The sequence below is a fragment of the Poeciliopsis prolifica genome, unplaced genomic scaffold, assembly GCF_027474105.1.
Source record: "Poeciliopsis prolifica strain line A6 unplaced genomic scaffold, Auburn_PproV2 SCAFFOLD001, whole genome shotgun sequence".
NCBI lineage: Eukaryota > Metazoa > Chordata > Actinopteri > Cyprinodontiformes > Poeciliidae > Poeciliopsis > Poeciliopsis prolifica.
This window is the reverse complement of record NW_026562376.1, coordinates 19,075,001-19,095,012: the sequence shown is the minus strand read 5'-3', so window position 1 is coordinate 19,095,012 and position 20,012 is coordinate 19,075,001. Positions and strand designations below refer to the sequence as shown.

Sequence of the window (20,012 nt, the reverse complement as noted above, 5' to 3'; positions counted from 1 at the left end):
CTCTTCCACCTGCAGGATTCTCAATGATTTTGACAAGACTCCTTTTATTCTCCTCACAGGGTGCGCGCACACGCACACACACACGCACACACACCTACACACGCCCACACACGCAATCATTGAGCAAGTGAGTTACAGAGAGAGACAAAAAAAATAATAATCTATTGCTTTTGAAAGAACTCCATCAGCAAATTGAGTCCATTTCAGGATTCTCTGTGAAGTCTCTGATGCAAAGGCTCACCACAAACACTGCAATCCAATTTTATAGAGGCAGCCAGGCTGCTCTTGAGATGAATAGTCCGGATCTGAAGTGTTGGTGTCGGAGGCACAGGTCTACTTGCTCGTACTTACTTTCCCACAGGTAATGAGACGGGCTCCTCCGTCCTTATTTCAACAACAAGGAAGCTCGGAAAATGTTCAAGGAGAGGCGGGAATGAAAGGGAAAAGAAAACATGCACATTTTCTGAGGGCTTTCAGTGGATTTGGAGAGATCTGCTGGACATGTAACAAATGAGACAGCCTTTTCTGAGACAACGTTCTCAAGCTAAGTTTATTTCTATAGCAAACAACCCAGTTCACCCGAAATCCTTTTGATTCAACCCAATTTATTCCAATATAACTCAAATCAGGAAGAATCAGGTGATTGTATAAAAAAAGGAAAACATTACTGAATCTGCACTTAACTACTCGCTTTCATCTGTAACAAGCCTTTGGCAACAAGAGAAGAAGAGCAAGTTCCCTTCAGCAGAAAGAAACCTCCAGCAAAACCCAAGTTCAGCATAGATGAGGAAGACACAGACAAACACAGATGCACTGAAACAAATACAGTGCTGTGAAAAGTTGTTTGCCTGCTTACAGATTTTTCTATTTTCACACGTATACATATTGGTAGATAATTGAAAAAATTTTGATATTGGACAAATTTACCCTGAATAAGTACAACAGATGAATTCACCTAGTTTTTTGTGAAAAAAAGTAATCTACCCCTTGATGAATTAATCAACATTCACCAGCATTTGGACAAATTCATTGAAATGTATTAGCCAGACTAAGGCCTGATTACTACCAGACCTGCAGAACAACGGTGAAACAACATGAAGTAGTCAAAAATGTATAAAAAAAGAGAGAGAAAAAAAAGCACCAGATCTAATCTAAAGAAATTCAAGAGCACAATAGAAACAATGTTTAAAAGGAGCTGGAGGATATTACGCAGAATCAACGTTTTGGAGCTTTGCATCATGCTATAATGTTATTTCGTTATCAAAATAATCGCTGGAGTGTTGCTTTGATACATTCATGCATATTCGAGGAACCCATTCAGGGGTGCCTTAAAACCTGCTCGTACAATGTGCTGCCTATTTCCCCCAAAGCAGCTCCTTGGAGCTGCAGTCTCCAGCCGAGCTCCTCCAGACTAGCGGTAGCAACAATTAGCAAACACCTGGTGGAACTGCACATCTGCTGAACTCCTTATATAAACTAAAATGGTTGTAAAACAGCATTGTGGTGAAGCACTGTTGCGATGGTGCGCTGAAGGTGTTGGAAAAGACGTTCTTAAAAAGATTCAGTTATGATACAATACAATACAGTACAATACAGTTTTGATGCATCCAGCATTTTCATAACAACTGAAGGCTTGCAACGTCCCTGCTTTCTTTGGGTCAATACTGATAGCTAGCACAATGTTTACTGCTCATGAGTTTTACATACAACAGTCTGCATAGTGTATGCAAGTGGGTTGCTTAATTTTTTTTCTATTAGTTTCAGATTACAGAAATGTCTCTCCCCATTAGCAACAGTCATAGGCGACATGCAAAATACACATAAAGCAATCCAAACTTCTAAAAAAGAAATGCTGTGTCATTATGTTTTATTCATGCTGCAGTACATAACTTTAATAAAAAATGTTTTCTCCATATTTGTTAAAGTTGTCACCATGTCGTGACAGTTTGTTATGAGACAGATAATCTGTGAAAACAATTACTATTACTGGCCAAAAACAACCAATCAGAACCAGGAGGAGGGTCTTAAGGCTGTCAATCAACCTCATTCACTCACTGCTAAATGTGCTGATGGTAGAGAAACAATTTATCGTTAATGCTAGCTAGAGCATAGCACTATATTTATATAGCACCTTCCAGCCAAAGACAATTCAAACTCCTTGTACAAGAACGTTAAAAACAACATACAAGAAGATAGTAATAATAATAATAAAATCTCAAGCAGTTTAAAAAAAGACACAGTATACATTCAAATTTTTAAATACAGTGAATGAATAGAATTAAAGCATTTTAAGAATAGGCAGCTTCAAATAAGAAGGTTTTTAACCTTGTTTTAAATAAACTCAAGGTAGGGCATTCTTACAATGAGCAGGAAGCCTATTGCAGAGTGTTGGAGCATAAAAACGAAAAGCTGCTTCACCATGTTTAGTTCTGACTCTCGGAATAGTTAATAGGTTTGATTCTGATGATCTTTAACTTTGTAAACGATTAAGGAGATTTTTAAAGTCTAAAACTCTCCTGCCTCTGATTGGCTGTTTCAAGATCGCACTGGGATAAAGCAGCAGCAGAAAAACAATTTTTTCACAGATTAGTTCTACACCATACTGACACAAAACAATGAAAAAAATGTTTGTTTTTTTATGAAAGTGACATAGTGCAGCTTTAATTTCAGTCAGGCCGGGCTACTAATTGACTCGTCTATTGTTAAGTGCGGTAAGAGGTACAGGTACACGTTCAATATATGAGTATATTAGTGATTTATTTCTTTCATTCATTAAATGTTTGTGAAATGGAGGCAATCCATTAATTCATATCTCTTTAGTCAGTCTGGGCTGAGCATGTAAAACAAATATATTTATCTATATCTGAAGACCTGAATGACTTATAAAGAATGATGTATTGACTAGCACTTGTAATTAACATTCCACATTTATCTCAACGGAATACGTACCCAATGGTAATATTAATTATCTTGACTCAGAGAAAACAATTTTTTTCAGTGCGACCATGGCTACGCACTGTTAAGACTAAATTATGTGTTCATTTTCTGTCTGATTAAAACTCTAACACCCACAGGTTTTCTTCCCAAACATTTACATCAGACAGTTTTGCGCCAAAGCAGATTCCCTAAAGCCAACCACCTGGGAAAATAGCCCTATCAGTAAAATAATGTGATTAGCTGAACCTCCGAATGACTGCATCTTAGATTTAGCGTCCGCACAGCAGCAGCGAAATCCCTCCACGGTCTGATTAATGCAGGAGCCTCATCTTGATAGAGCTGACAGAGCAGATCCTGCAGGGAGTGTCTGAACTGCTGCTAACAAAATAGCCAGAGACGTTCGCCTGCTAACAGATGCTCCATAACAGCACACGCCACGAAAAGAGAAGATCAAGCAGGCCGCGCGTCGACACGGCAGCTCTCAGGGTCAGGAGAGGTAGAACGAGAGTTACTTTGAAGAAGCCTCGTTCGCTCATTAATGCTCGAGACGCACAAGGACGGCAGCTACATTTTAAACTGCAGGACAGCATGGTGATATAGTTATTATCTTTAATGATGTGGCGGGTAAGACTCCACAAAGACGACAGAGGAGGAATTTGGTTCCATGCACGAGTATTTGAACCCGCCATCAGCACCAAGTGACCTGTTCATTGAGGGGTGGAGGAGGTGTTTTATTGTTATTATTATTTTCAGCTGGGTAATTTAAAAGGCATTTAAAAGGCAATCAGAGAAAAGTTAAAATTTTTACAATACAAGGCTGCGTATTCTTGCCTTCTTCTTCTTCTCTTTTGGCTTTTCTCTTCAAAAGTCGTCACATTTAGTCCTGCGTCTTCCATACTCTCACACCAACTAATTTCCTCTTTCACCACATCCATGTATAATCGCTAATGTCAATTTTCCCTAAAAGCTGCTTCCAAGTATGAGGAGCTGGTCATTATAAAATGCCTGATGTCTCCTCTGATGACTGACGAAAAGTCAGGTCAGCAGACTTCTTCACACTTGATTTTAATTGCGCTTCCTATTTAATGGAAACAGCACAATTTTCAAACTGTGTTTTGTCGATATCAGATCGAAAACGTTCTACGCGCATTTGTAATGGAAATCCATCTACCGTTTCTTCTTCCCATGTCCAAGTCATCTCACTCTGACTTCTCTGACTTCATCTCCAAAGCATCTACCGTGAGATGTCCCTCTGATGTACCCGTTCCTCATCCTATCCACCCTCGTCACACTCCAGGAGAACTTCCAACGTCTTGACCTCTGCGACCTTCAGCTCTGCCTCCTCCTTGGCACTGTCTCTGAACTGCACTGCATCATGGTCTCACTACTGTCTTATACACCTTTCCTGTCATTCTTTCTGATCTCCTTTCATCACACGTCACACTTGACACATCGCTCCACCCATCCTGACCTACTTGCACACGCTTCTTCGCCTCTTTTCCACGCTCTCCGTAGTTCTGCATCGTTGGCCGTATAAGTACTTAAAGTCTTCAACATTCTTCAAGTACTGCACCTTCAAAACTGCTTCTCATGTACACGCTTCTATAGAACCAGCAAACAAATGCAGTAAACATGCATCACTGCTTATGCTGACAATGATGCAATCTCTGCAAGATGAAAAATTAAGTGGCACAAATATTAAGGCCAGGGCAACAACGTGTCACTTGGACTGTGGAAAAGGGTAAAAAAAAAAAAAAAAAACCTGTTCCATTACAAATGCTTGAATCATTTTTCTTCCACCTTGATATTATATGCTACTTCCAAATAAAACGCAACTAAACTTTTGGCTCATGTCAGGAATTGTGGAAAAGTTTTAGTGTCTTGATCACTTTGTAAGCCACAATACACACATCCTCCTCACCAACTCACTCCGATTTTCCACCTTCTTATTTCAATGTCACCCACGCTGTTATATTTGTCTGCTGTCATGGATGGTACACAGGGTTATCTCGAGCCAGGACTGCTCTGTAAATCGTTGGGTGTAAAAATAACATTAGTTTCACAATGCCACCTTCTTCCCAGAGGGCACTCTTCCTTTTTTTTTTTATTCATACGACCTTTTCAAATGCGACTCACGCACATTAACACAAACAAGAAGAAAGAAAGCCCGAATGCCCTCTCGTGTAGGGCAAACCAACTTCGGCGTAAAGTCGGGGTATTGTTATTCAGAGCCCCGTCGTACCTTCGCAGTAGGCGTTGTCATCGCGCAGTGGGCGGAAGCCGTCCTTACAGACGCAGCAGTCTCCCGCCTCCAGGTTCACGCAGTCGGAGTGCTCCATGCAGCCGTGGCCCTCTGAGCAGAAGTCGTGACCTGCAGCAGGCGCGCATCCACAAAGGTTGAAACACACAGACGAGGCAGGAGGAGGGGGGTGGAGGGAAGGCTTTGTTTCAGGATCATTTACTTTGCTCGGTGGTGTTTCAACTGTTGAGTCTTTTACTGGCATATTTTGATAAAAATACTAGTGGTTGCTCCAGAAACTAAAGAAAATGTTGAAACTTTGTATTTTCTACATGTCAGTTTTCACCAGAAAAAGTAATTAACATTAAAGATTATATAAACACTTAATACTTACATTTCACACTGATGTTATATCTCAAACTATAACACATTACCTAATAGAAAATGACTGATGATGGCACTTTTTAGCAATATTTAGGCTATTTGTATTTTCATCGAAAGCTTCCTCCATACTTAGTTGCAAACCTGGAAAAGAAATGTAAAAGCTACATTTTAAAGAAGCCACGGCTGCCACAATGATGGTTTAATACAACTGACCAGTGACGTGCCGTCCTGCCATCATGGGAAAATAACATATTATGATAAAATAATTTATATAGCTATTTTCACCCTGTGGTTTGTGCTATAAAGTACCTGTTTTTCACTTAGATGAACCAATTCTGATTATGTTTTTCTTCAAAATCACTCAATTTTCCCATTTTCCCATTCAAATGTTCGAAAGCGAAGCTGGTGAGGCAGCAGAGAGCTGAGCCTCACCTGGGATTGATCGACCTCTCTAACTGCACTGGCTGAGAGTCTATGAGAGCATGATCCTCCTGTCTGTAGGTTGCAAAAAATGGCTAAAAAACATTCAATGTGTGAATGGATTTTCCAAAATTAGCTTATATAATATAATGCACAGTGCTTCTTGTCATCAACTGTGTGCGTAACGTGTACTAAAAGTAAACAAGAAGTTGTGGTTCACTGATTTAAAGTTGACAGACACATTGAAAAAGATTAAAAGTGTGAACTCTATTTTTTCAGGGTGCATATATATTGTAATTCCCATTTTGTAACTTTGATATTTCTTAATTTCTGATAGGAGAGTCTTCCCTTAATAAATAAATGTTCCAAAATTTATGGGGGGATTTTTGTTTTAAAGATGTTTCAGACATCTTTCCCAGGCAGGCCTACAAATGTAGACGACACTTAACAATAAAACTCACGGCCTAACTGGTTAGCATCACAGACACATCTGTAACACCTGGACATGCTCTATAAGGTGCAATGAGTTTTGCAGAATAATGGGCTGGCTAACACATTTACAGCATGACAGATCTTCAATACCTCTGCAGACTTTACAGCATCTGCTGCTCAAAGTGATTTGCTCCGACTCCGGGCAGTTGAGTTCAGGACAGGGATCGGTGGGGACGACTCGATGCATGCCTCGCTCCTGTGAAGGGCACATCAAAATTCCCATGAGCTACTTCTTGGGTGAACTCTGCTATCCTCCTTCATTTTCTCAGGTCCTGCGGATAATTATGTAGGTAATTATTCATCTATTGTGTTTCCTTTTCCAATGTTCCGCTCTCCCTCATCCTCCCACGTTCATTACAGTCCAATTATGGATTGGCCTCTCAGAGATTTTTTTTTCTTCCCCCAAATCTACCTTTGGAGGTGAGAAAAAGAAATAGTGTGTCTTTATTAAAGGAAACAAATGGTGAATCAAACATTTGGATTAAGTCTGCATTTAGTCAGTGTGTGAAACTGATTAGAGGTTATCTTTTCCCCACATGCCTGTAGTCAGCTTCCCTAATGATCTAATCTGTGCGCGTTCCATTGATGCTAATTTGGACTCATTAAAATTCAGAGATAGCTAGGATGACAACAATCAAACATCTCAATCAAACAAACGTTCCGCTTCATCTTAAAATGGCCTCCTGGTAAAAGCTGATGTTTCATTAACACAGCTCATCGTAGTCCTGTGTGAAACTGATAAACTTTTCCTCAAAAAGCCCTAAAAAAAAAAAAGTTTCCTTGCTAGCAGTACTTCTCGCCAACCACCCTCAAAAAAAACTCCGCCATCTTTTTCAGCCAGCAGGCAGACAGAAGATCAGAGGCATGACAAGCAGCTGTCAGGGGGAGCCCGGAGAAGTTTGCAGCGGTGGGCTGACTGACAGCCCTCCCCTTCCCCACTTCTTTGATCTGCCGGGGGGCTGCCAGTCATTTTTTGCGGGGACTACAGATGGGCCAGGTGGGGTGCGAGCGAGCGAGCCAGACAGCTGTCTGGAACGGCTCATTCCAGCGGTTCATTGGATACCAGGAATCAGTGGGTTTGTTGTGGCGCAGACGGGTGATTAAAACTTCGGATCACTTTTCTGTGATTGATTGGAGCCTGTCTGGTGAAATGCCATCAAGTGAAGTATTCCCAAAAGTGAGCAATGCACCCATCTGGTGCAGCAGGCGGACAAAAGTTAAACATTTTGAATAATTACTTAATAGAATTGATGTGAGTCAACATTGTGTCTGATGACTAGCTTTGAAAAATGGCTACAGTCGATGACAGACGCACCGCAGAGCAGCAGAGCTCAGCTGAGCCTCTTATCTACTGCAAGGCACAACACTGCTGAAGTAGATATGTGAATTTGGAGCAATTTTTCATCACAGTGTAGGTAGGGGAGCTTCTCACACATATGTGACAGACAATTAAAAAAACACACAAGGACTGTGTGCAGTTGGGCTAAATTGCCTTGGTCTGATTATTTTCTAACACACTTGATTTTTAGTTGTTGTTTGATTCATTTGACACTATTTTTGCAAACGTATCAGTCTGAATAAAGTGGACCAATCATGTTGGGTTTCTTTTCTCCTCTTCTGCCAGAATCCAAGGAGATCCTCAGGGCTCCTAATGTGGAGAACTAAAATTGTTCTTTATTTCCGACAAAAACACCCTTTGTGAGAAGTTATCGAACTTCGAACTTAAACTTTTTTTTTCAAATGAAACAATGATGTTGGCTTACAGCAACGGCTCACTGAATTTTTTTCCAGTCGACTTTGGATGTTCGCGTCAGCTTAGCCCAACTTAATGCTTTGCTAAAAGCATAGAAAGCAGAAAAGATATGAAAAACGATAAGGGTAAAAGTTACTAAAATTAAAATCATTAAAATGGCCAAAACTAAGACGGCTAAATCTTATGAGAATGTGGGAACTATTGTCATATATTTTGGTGCAAAAGGGACCAGTTCTCCCTTGAAATCACTATTTTAATATTTATTAAGACTTTTACCTGGATTAATGAATGATATAATAAAACTACTAACAGCAATGTATGTGTAAATGTGTTCTATATACAAACCACACTAGTCATCTTAGATTTGTACTCTGCTTTTTTGTTTTATTTTACACAAGAGACCCTGGGCTCTGACTTCTTTCTTTGCGTTGCGTCTCTAGGAGCTGAGTAAACGTTTCTGGTGTGTTCGAATGTAAAGATTCTGAGCAGTGAGGGGTTCAGAGTGATTCCACTTCACTTTAGAGTGAATGCTGATGTCTTAGCTAAAGAAAGAAGATCACAGTTAAGTGAAGCAGCACATTGCAGTGCTTAGAAAAGGTGTTTGGAACAAAGAAGGCCAGCAAAATTAGCTCAAGCGGAAAAAGCAGCTCAGAAAGCCTGAATTTTGTCAAGCTAGACCACTTTAGATATGGAATAAGCATTTAATCAGACAGCATGCTGTACACTGTGACACAGACATCAATAGTGTAATAGCTACTACCTGAGTTACGGCCCAATTTTCTTTCAGGGGAGGATTTTGATTCAATTTTTTTCACCGAGCCGGCTGCAGCGCGTGTCTCTGAGTGTATGTGCTGACTTGACTTACCCGACATTCAAACAGCAGGCACCTGCCAGAAGAGTCGCGCACAGCCTTCTGATCTCCCTCCACCAACTCTCTTCCACCGAACAAGCAGACAGCTGGTGGGAGAAACACACACACATACACAAATAAACTGAAGAAGGCCCGCTATATAAGTAAACAAAGACTCAACAGCCCAACTTTACTTTTTTTTTTGATGTTATAGTTAAAGATAACGATCTGCCTTTTTTCCTACATGCGGCACGTCAATGAGAAGATGTGAGCTAGCACAAAATATTTTGTTACATTACCTACGTTTCTTTTTAGGAAAAGAACAGTTTGAATTATTCAGCGCAAGCATGTTTTCACTGCGTTTTAGACCAGAGCAAACGAACAAAACAAAAACTCGAAAAACAAAACTTTGAGATAATCTGAGCTCAATCGAAACGGCAAAGCTAGTTTAACCCAACAACTGGACAGGAACAGTCAAAATGGAGAAATAAACACCTTGAAGAATAAGATAAGTGTCTTGTCTGTAAATAGCTTAAGGTAATGCTCCAACACATCCACTGGAACTAATACAGTCTATGCACCAAAAGACTGAAATATCTGAACTCATTTTGTTTTATGTTAGATTAGCTGAAGTGGGACAAAGTTCCCGGATTTAAAACTGAGGCCTGAGGTTGAATAACATTTTAATTGATAGAAAGTATTGTGTTTGTTCCTGGGGATTAACGTGAATAAATCCCTAATCTGATTTCTGGCAAACTCCTAACATAATGGTTTCGTGACCAAAACTACAATTAACAACAGAGGGGAAAATGAGGCTTTATTATTTTCTTACGTTTTTTTTTTGCATTTCTCCCCAAATTTTCCAACACTGAAGCCAGAGCTGTTTAGCATGCCTCACATATTCCGTTCTTATCATCAGAAGCTCCTTTAAGCTTTTTAAAGCCTCAGGTAAATGAGAGTCAGACCGAATCAAGCATGTTAAACCCAATTAAGAGCTGCGACAGAAGAAGTGATGACATAGTTAATGTGTTGAGAGAGAAAGCACTTCCCGGCGCCGCCCTAAAGACAATCTGTTTTAAATAATGAAGGAGGCCGCCGAGGGCGGGGGCGCTGCGAAAACAGCGACGTGGGTAGAAAGAGCCCCCCGGCTTGGCGAGGCGCTGGGGGTCAGACAGGTTGCTGTTGATGCGAGGGGCGGGGATGATTGACACCACCGGTCGGGTACCATCACCGAGCGGCGGACGATGGAAGCGGACGGCTTCTCGAGCGCCGCGCTTGGCAGGATTTGTCTTTTCCCCTCGAAAAAGGGGAAAAGACAAACAAAGCGCAACCCTCTCCCCTGCCAGGCCGAGTGAAACGAGATGAGGCTTTAATTTGGGGGACGAATCGTGTCTTTGTTGAGGAGAAATACGTGGCGCCGCTCTCTCCAAAGCCGCAGCATGCCTCATTAGCTGCGTGCACCTCGTTGAGATAAGCGCAGCTCAGGAAGGAGCGTTGGGTTTTAAGAGCGCCGTGTTTGTGTTCGCGACTGATTTAGGGTTAAAGTCTGCCATGCTGCAACTCCCCCGAAATGATGCCGAGGCAAGATGCTTACAAGCTGGGACTAATGGCTTCCTTTCTGACCTGAATCTGATCTTGTGGCGCTCTGGCAAAGGAAGCTGGAGAGCAGCAGCATAAGAGTGTGGGAGTTTGTGACGAGCGAGTTCTCAAATGAAGCCCACTTGCACAACGAGTGAAGTCAAATCCACAAAGGAATAGACACATTCCGCAACAGTATTTTCTTCTTTATTTGGTATCAGAAAGAATATTTCTGTGCTTGTAACACGCTATTTATATTGAATCTTGATCAATTGAGGATTCTCCCTTGCAATCTGTGCGGTCCTTGTTGTTTTTTTTCTTTTCACGTTTCACAAGGAAGTTGACTCCTTGTGAAAGAGAGACTGTATTGGATGTTGCAGCACCCTGCGAGTCTATATCATATAACCTGCCCAGAATGCTGTGCCCAGCAGCTGAAATGCTAGTCGTTAAAATGTATGACGATCAAAGCAAAATGCGAAAAGAAAGAAACATTTTCTTCACATTTTGCCTTAGATATAAATATGTTATTAGATATTGTTGTGTTTATTGAAAACTGTATAGCTGCCTACATAGAGACAACATAAATTCAGCCAGTGGCAAAAATGTATATTGTCCAGTCAAATTTATACTTGCCCAGGACAGAGGCAGAAAGCTAGCTAGCTATAGCAAATGTACATTAGACGCTAGCAAGCGCTACCTCAACGAAGACGTCTGCGTGCGACTCAAATGTTTGCCTGACAGAAAAGTCCAGCAAAAAAAAAAAACTACATCAAATAGTCCCACCATAACAGAATTTAAGACTTTCTATTAACAACTTTAAGGCCAGCTTACATTTTCAATTACGAAATCAAGACATCTTAAGGCCTTAATTTCTGACACCACAAATTTAAGACTTTAAAGACACGTGGAAACTTTGTGATAAGAATTACACATCTAGCAAAATTAACTATGAGCTTTAATTAGTTCCAAAAATCTTATTTTTGCTGTTTGGACAGTTTAAAATATGACGGGCTGCAACTGGTGTGAAGTACCGCTCAATTAGATAAAAAATGTTAAGGTAGCATCGCCTATTCTTCCCTGAGACTAACGGGTTTTTTTTCCGACAGAGCTGAACCTCGTCTTATGTCACGCATGCAAACGAAGCCGGAGAGCAGCAGCAGAAGAACGTGGGAGTCAGTGAGGAGCGAGCTCTGAAAGGAAGACGGCTGGCACCACACGTGAAGTCAAATCTGCAAAGAAATACTATGCAACCATACATTCTGCGTCGTCGTATTTTTATATGATGTCTGATCTTATATGAAGGGGTAAGAATTAGACTGAAAGTAATTACAAACCGCAGAGAAAGGTGATGAGACAGAATAAACAGCATGTAAGCCGGACATTGATCCAGACACTGGCAGGTTTTTTTTTAACCATTTTTCAAAACCTTTTCTTTTTATTCTTATTTAGAAAAACTATTCCATGGTGTGAAAGGATGATAATAGCCACTGAAATCCATCTGTAATGAGAGAGGAATTGAGAGAATATGAGATGCAGTCTGCTGCTGTGAAGAGGCTAATAAGAGTTCATTGCTCAGCTCAAAGACTTTTGGAAAAAAAAAAAAATCCCGACCCTCTTTGTAGCAACGTGATGAAACAGAATTATTTATCCCCCCCAGCCAGAGCGCATGAGCGCTAAAAGTTAAAAAATGGACATTTATGGAGACGCTGCCAAGCGTGCGCCTCATTTTGGGCCTTTAACATTTAACACTTCGCTCCTCTTCACTTTCCTCAGAGCGGCAGCGTGTCGCACCACAAATAGGAAGTGCTTTTCATCGCACGCAGCGATCCCAGATTCACTGGCTCACGTCTGTGTGACTGCTGGCCATCTGTGTTTTGAAGCCAGCTTGTGAATAATTGATTGGTCCGTGTATATGCCGAAAGGACGGACTCATCTCGAGGGACATGTTAGGATGTAACTTAGCAACACGGCGGAGCCCCGGTCAATTGTCAGGCAGCCCTGGTGGAGGCGTTATGTTTGCTCTCTGGAGCTGCTTGTGGAGGTTGCTCCGCTCTGATCTGGAGTGTGTGCGTGGCTCTGTGCCTGAGCTATAACATCCGTGCTTTCGTAAGTGTAGGAAGGTGCAGAGGTTAAGAGTACTCCACTTACGCAGGCACTCCTTGCAGCAGGCTCCCTTCACGTAGGCAGGAGCCATGCCTGCCGGGCACTGAGGGGGAGGGCAGGAGATGGCCTCGCATTGCACCGTGCCGTTCTGCAGGAGACACACAAAAAAAAATCATGTTGTTTGAACAGCGACCAAACAACAGCCCCCGCCACCCTCTCCGTGTCGACTTCTTAAAATATACGCCGCTGTGCACAAGTGTGCAAACCCTGCCTGGTTGCTTCCTCTCTAAGCAGCTTCCTTGTTCCTGCAGTGGAAGAGCATCCCAACAGAATGATGCTGCCACTACCATGTTTCACCGTACGAATGACTGCTGCAGGGTGACGTGCAACGTTACTCTCTGGCCACACAAAGTGTTTTGAATGTGAGCAAAAATATATTCAACTCGTGGCTTTTGATTTGACTTTGCTTGAAGAAAGAACCTTCTTCCCTACGCCGTGTTCCAAATTATTATGCAAATTGGATTTAAGTATCATAAAGATTACATTTTTTTGTTGTGCTATTAAATTTATAGATGGTATTGTGTGTCAGGGTTCTTTGAATCACTATAATTAATTTCAGAGAGCTGGTCGATTAGTTTGTCTGGTGGCTCAATTAAAGGAAATCTACTTAAGAAGGATGTTCCACATTATTAATCAGGCCACAGGTTTCAAGCAATATGGGAAAGAGAACATCATCAGATAGTGTAGTGCCGTATGACAAGGTATAAAAATATTAGTTATTTGACAAAAACTGAAGCATTATCATCATACAGTGAAGAGATTTGTGGCTGATTCAGAACAAAGATGGGTTTGTAGAGATAAAGGCATAAAGAGGAAGGTTTCTGTTAGACAAATTCATTGTATTATGAGAGCAGCTGTTAAAATGCCCTTACACAGCAGCAAACAGTGATATGAAGCTGCTGGTGCCTCTGGAACCTCAAGGTGGAGGATTCTCCAGAGGCTGCATGAACAGACTATTGGGCCAACCCTAACCAGGGCTCACAAGCAGAAAAGGTCTCTGTGGGCCCAGCTGTACGTGAAGATTCATTTTCAAACAGACTTGTTCACTGATGACTGCTGTGCAACCCTGGATGGTCCAGATGGACGCGGTCGTGGATTGGTGGTGGACGGCCACCATGTCCCAACACGGCTGTGACGTCGGCAAGGAGGTGGTGGAGTCATGCTTGGGGCCCAAATCATGGGGAGAGAGAGAGAGAGCTGGTCGGCCCCTTCAGAGTCCCTGAAGATGTGAGAATGACCTCAGCAAAGTATTTGGACTTTCTGACTGATCACTTAGCAAAATCATCCTCATGCATGACAATGCACCATCTCATGCTGCAAGGAATACCTCTGTGTCACTGGCTACTGTGGGCATAAAAGAAGTTTTGAGATAAAACTGCTCAACTTTAGCAAAATATCAAATTGGCACAGGAATTTCAAGAGCTCACTGCTTCCTATTTTCCATGAGGTGTTTTGATACATGTGGGTTAATGCCTTGCAAACAGCCGCACAATGCTATTCCCAAACCCATTCATAAGAACAGCATGAGTAAATCAAAACAACCTGGTTTCTTTGATGAGTCCCACACATCCTTAAACCAAGACTGCAGTGGCGTTCGCAAATGCCGCCTGCTGTTTTAACTAACCTAAATAAATTGGCATTTGAACATCTCTTAGCAGGAATGCAGAGATAATGTGAATTGGGTTGTTAAAACTGTTCCACTGCGATGGAGTCCTCCACATAAAGATCAGCATACAGCAGAGAGAGGATCAAACATTTAACTGACGAGACATTTTAAGTGACGTAACGGTGGGTCTCCGTAGCTGGTTCTCAAACCAGTTATTGCACAGAACCAGTAAAGAACCTATAGTTGGTTTGGCAATGGAATAAAGTTGGACAGCCATGTTAAAAGTTTTACAACAAAACCCGATCGCTTGATTCTTTTGAACGCCGTAGTTCAGCACCATATGCACAGTTTAGTTCAAAATAAATAAATAAATAACTGGTTTATGAAAGCTATATTTTCTCAGTGCATGCAACACATTCCAGTGGCGTCTACGTTCTGGCTGCTCTGCCTGTAATTAACATCGTTTTCACGGCTGAGAGCTCTGTGACAGCAACATCTATGAACCTGATCCACATAATTGATAACATCTTAATGCCTCACCTTTGAATTTTAAAGGTCACATCTAATTGCTGCACATAAGGTAAGGAGCGCATCCCATCTAATTCCTTAATTGCAGCCGGGTAACGGCAAAAACAGCGTCCCCATAATGAATGTAGCTATTCCATTGGTTGAGTGGGTTGAACAAATCCCTGATGGTAATTATCATCTGTCAGGAGCAATTAGGTGCAGCACATTAAGAGATATGTGATTTCTTCCCTCTGTTTTTTTCTTTTCTCTCTCATTGCATGTTGGTTAGCGGTGCGTGAAGGCATCTGATTGGCTGGATGGAGCAGTTCAGTGGCTCCTCGGTGAGAGTCATGTTTCAAAACCGAGCTCGCTGACAAACGGTGAAATCTGCTTGCTGATGTGGAACAGGCCCAATATCTCCAGTCATTTATAATTCTTTACACTTTTTATATGGCAGATTTAAATGCCTGGGAGTATAATAATCCAAAGCGGAGTTGTTTGTGTTCGGCACCATGGGAAGCAGTTTCATTTCTCTGGGGTTAGAAAATCTCATAATGTACTAGAAAAAAAAAAAAACTAAATGAATAAAAAAGATGGCAATACAAGCTGATGACAGCAATTTTCGGCAATTCAACATCCAACAGTCTATCCAGCTCAACACTTGCGAACTCAATCAAACAGAAACGTCAAAAGCTAACTGTGCCATTATGGCAGTGAACATGTGTGCGTCACATATGGATAACTGAGCCGAGAGCTGAGACAACAGCAATACAGACATGATTAAAAATGCATGTTGCCACACACACACAAACCTCATGCTCTCGCACATAATTACAGTGTTTATTTGATCACTCACTCAGACATTCGTAAACACAAGAGCCAGCTGTAATAAGCAAATAATTGTTGATTATATTCATTCTTTTGCATGCAGGGAGATTAAATTTGGGCCTTTCTCTCCCTCCGTCTCTCCCTCACACGTCAAAGTGTGAAGTCCCACCGTGCACGTGCAGTTCCTGCAGCCATCTGTCCAGCCCTCGTCCTCCCTGTAGACGACCCCCTTGACGCTGCAGGTTCTCTCGCAGTAGCAGCCGTCCAGCCCGTTCATCTTGTCCTCGGCCCTGGACAGCTGCTCGCCCCGCCCGGAAAACACGGAAAAGCAAAGCGTTACGAGCCAAGAAAAGAGGATTCCAGTCAGATTCAGTCTGTTTCTACATTCGCACGCAGAAATTGGCGCTTCTGACACCTTTTCGCGCACGTAGGGAGGGAGGCAGTGCAACCTCCTCGTTTTGTTTTTGGGTTTTAGGCAACAGCTTTGCACCGGACATTCACTTTTACTAAGCAGATTGAACTGTATGGATGTAGCTATATGAAAGCAATTTGCTGCTTGATTTTTTTGCTTGTTTGTTTGTTTTTGGCAATTCTTCTTAAGGCCCCAAATACATCAGGCGCAGTGAAGTGATCATTGAGATTTTTCTTTATTTTATTATTATTTTTTTTTTTTGCATTTTTAATTAACAGAGAGATCCAGCTCCTCTAAACTTTAAAAAGACATGTCTGACTAAACACATCAGAATGGTATCTTCACATCAGAAAGTGAAACTGCAGATTGTTAAAGCCATTCCAGTGACATACTCATCTGGAAATATCAATACATTAATTGACTTTAAATTTTTTTTTTAAAAAGATTCAAAAATGTGACAAACAAACACATTTCGTGATGTAGACTATACAAATACATCATCAAACTTGGATACAATTATTTTCTGTTGATTTCATGAGAGTGAAGGCTCTTTGGTTTTCATTGCGGGGTGCAGAGGTTTGCCTGCTCACCTCCTCACTCTCTGCCCCACCTCCCTCTCACCAGAGTCCCTCGTCTCATTATCAGGGTTGTGTAAGTCTGATGGATCGCCTCTATCCTTAATTTATTTAACATCTGTTTATCGACCGTTGCTGTTGAAGCATCTGCTGGTGTTTCCACAATAATAACAGTTGTATTCCCTCTTGCTCCCTCTTTCAAAAAGCGATCCCAATTTGAAAGACAACTTAAAGAGGAGGTATTTCAATAGAAATATCAAGTTATTTTTTTTACCGTAGAACCAGATGATTTCTACGTTTTCTGACATGTTTTTTGATTTTTTGGGAAAGGCAAAACAACATCAGGTAGGTTTGGTTTTTCTCTTTTGTTTTTGTTTGCCTGCGCCATAATTATCAACCGGCTTTAAACAGATGGTATTTGTTTGTGCAATTGGCACGATTCAAAAATCTGGGGTCTTTGAGGATGCATAGCTTTCAGTTCCGGCTGTAATATGCCGAGATACACACGAATGTGAGCGGGCCAGTTAAATGTGGGCATCGGCGTCAGAGCTGATGCTTTTGCAACTACATTGAGAACTAAAAATATGTGAAAGCTTAGCTGTGCCTAAAAAAGTTGCATCTGCAATTACCCTCATAAATCTGCTCATTAGTATTTGCACCAGAAGTCAAACTACTTCAATAAGAAGCTCTGAAAATGAAAGTTATATCTCTAACAATCTTTTCCAGCGATAGAACAACATTCACAAGGTGATATTTTCTGTTTTGCTTCTTTTTTTTTTTTCTGCAGTTGCAACACATTAATTCACACCTATAAATATACTCGCTTTGTTTAAACATCATAAGCTCATCTTCTCCAGCAGGATTAAATGTCAAAATGAAACGTGTCGCATTACCTTGCTTGATGTTTTCGCGAGGATGTCCTGCAGCTCCATGATTTTCTGCACAAGTCCATGGAAGTCATTGCAGGTTGGACATGCTGGGTCACAAAATACAAGACAGAACAATTTCAGACCATGTATTCAAATATATTAACTGTACTTTTTTTTTTCCTCCTAAATAATCACAAAGCAGGAATATAGAACTTTCTTCTATTTCTGTCTCAAAGCTCCTTAATATGGAAAATAAGTTTATTTGAATAAAACACCTGAACCGTGTAAACAAATTTAAAAGAACAAGCAGCGCAGATCCACCGTGAAAAGCAATTTCAACATGATATGTAAATTATACGTATGTGGATATTTGTGCAGAATGAGAATACCCTAAATGTATGACCTCCTGGTGCACTTTGTGCAGTTTCACAGAGCTTAAACCAGCTGAAGCGACAAGTTTCTCTTTGTCTCTTGATAGCAGTTGGTACCATTGAAGGAAAAAAAAAACATTATCAAAGTTTTACACATCAGGTACCAAGATTTAAACCAGAAAACAATAGAACAATCAAGTCTCACTCAGTGTAAATTAAATTAGTTGTTTTAATAATAAAATAAACTCTTCTAAACAAGATGAGAAAGACTTACTTCTGTTCAGATCTGGACACTGTGAGATGTATCCCTGCGGCATCACCAGGATCTCCACGTCCTGCATCACTCCCTGCATTCAGACACAAGCAGTGTCTTCATCAGCCAGCGCAATGGCTTTCAGTGAACAGAGAGACTACAAAAATTAGATAACCGAGGTAATTGCCAAGAACGTGATTGAGCTTTTCTAAGCAGGCATGGGCCAGCTTCTGGTTTCATGATATTAACACTGTCAAAAGGTTTCAGCACTGCGGTTTGTGCCATTTAAATCCCCTTTATTGACCTACCAGAGAGCTTTTTCTGGGTTTCATAGAGTAACCGTTACTCTCACCCCTTTCCTTTGCGTTGTTATTTAGCTGCATTTGATGGCTACACAAAGGCAAACTCCCTGGATTTATTAGAAATGAGGTTGACTTAGAAACTTACAAACAATTCTAGTTATTACTCCTTTTAAGGCGACGCCGTTGAGTCATCTCATATGTGGAGATCAGGAGGAAGTTAGGTTAAAAAAAACAACAACAACAACATGGGGAAATCAGTGTGTGTGTGTGTGTGTGTGTGTGTGTGTGTGTGTGTGTGTGTGCGTGCGTGGGTGTGAGTGTGCGTGCGTGTGTGTGTGTGTGTGTGTGTGTGTGTGTGTCTGAGTGAAATTGATGGTTTTGTATGCCGTTTTCTCACGAGCATCAACATCAGGTTCAGACTCGGCGAGATGCATACGGCCCAAACTGATAGCCTTTTGTTCTCGGTCCAAACACCAGCCGCCCCTCTAAACGTACACATCTGAACGCAGATACGCAGTTGCCATGGCAACCTGGCCCAGTACACTCCTCGAGAGCCTTTATGACCCTTACAGAAGTGGAGCAGCGCAACGTAGGAGAAATTGTTTTTCAAATTGTCTTGCCACTTCAATTTGCTGGCCGCAAATTTTAAAATCCAGCCGAAATGACGTGCGGATTTTTCACGAGCGAGCGCTAAAAATGAAAAATAATAATAATAAAATAATAAATAAAAGTTAAAGGAGATAGGGGATCAAAATTGTAACGAAACCATTGGGGAAAAAAGTACATTCGTTGTGGCCACGCTGCAAATTTCATAACCTCCTGTGATGAATTCTGCCTCGAACGACAAATGTGCAGTAGAGTCACAGTGAAGCATTTAACCAACTAATGTGACAAATTTGCGATTGAGGTTCAGTAACCGGGTGGATTTATATGAAATCTGTCACATTATATTGGATCATTTTGGGAGAGCCGGCGCATTGCAGAAAGGAAAAGAGCTGTCAGGTGTCTAATAAATGAACTGACGTATGAAAAAAATCAACCTGCTGGGATTTTTCACTGAGCGCTAACAGTAAATGAAAAATTACACGAAGAACACGGAGAGGGGAAGAGGAATATTTAACTGTTTCAGCCACTTAAAATGTAAAAGAACAATTAACCAAAGAAGAAAATCCCCAACCCCCTGAGTATTACGATTGCTGTAATTTTAACTGTTCATCTGCTCACTTAACTTGGACAACGAGGAACAATGCAGGGATGCAATCAACCACTCACTGAACCGTTATGTAAAAAGACGCCATCTGTAGGGAGACATACTGACTGACCTCAGAGGTTCTCACAGGGCGCACATGGTCCTGGTGAAACTTTGATTTTTAATAGCAAAACAATTAGACCATGAAATAACTTTTTTTTTTCTTTCACCTTTAATGCTCTACAATTGAAATGAAATAACAATGACATTGATAACTTATTCAG

The 20,012-nt window shown here is 41.2% G+C and overlaps 1 protein-coding gene across 1 annotated transcript in view; it reads right to left on the bottom strand.

The window, feature by feature from the left end:
* Window positions 1-20,012, bottom strand: part of nell2a (neural EGFL like 2a) — a 95,883-nt gene that overhangs the window by 58,323 nt on the left and 17,548 nt on the right. The window contains exons 6-12 of the mRNA XM_055057408.1: window positions 18,259-18,331; window positions 17,638-17,720; window positions 15,927-16,055; window positions 12,802-12,904; window positions 9,091-9,182; window positions 6,563-6,668; window positions 5,180-5,308 (exon numbers count right to left, since the gene is read on the bottom strand). Of these exons, the coding sequence (XP_054913383.1) occupies window positions 5,180-5,308; window positions 6,563-6,668; window positions 9,091-9,182; window positions 12,802-12,904; window positions 15,927-16,055; window positions 17,638-17,720; window positions 18,259-18,331 (715 nt within the window). The remainder of the gene's footprint in view (window positions 1-5,179; window positions 5,309-6,562; window positions 6,669-9,090; window positions 9,183-12,801; window positions 12,905-15,926; window positions 16,056-17,637; window positions 17,721-18,258; window positions 18,332-20,012) is intronic.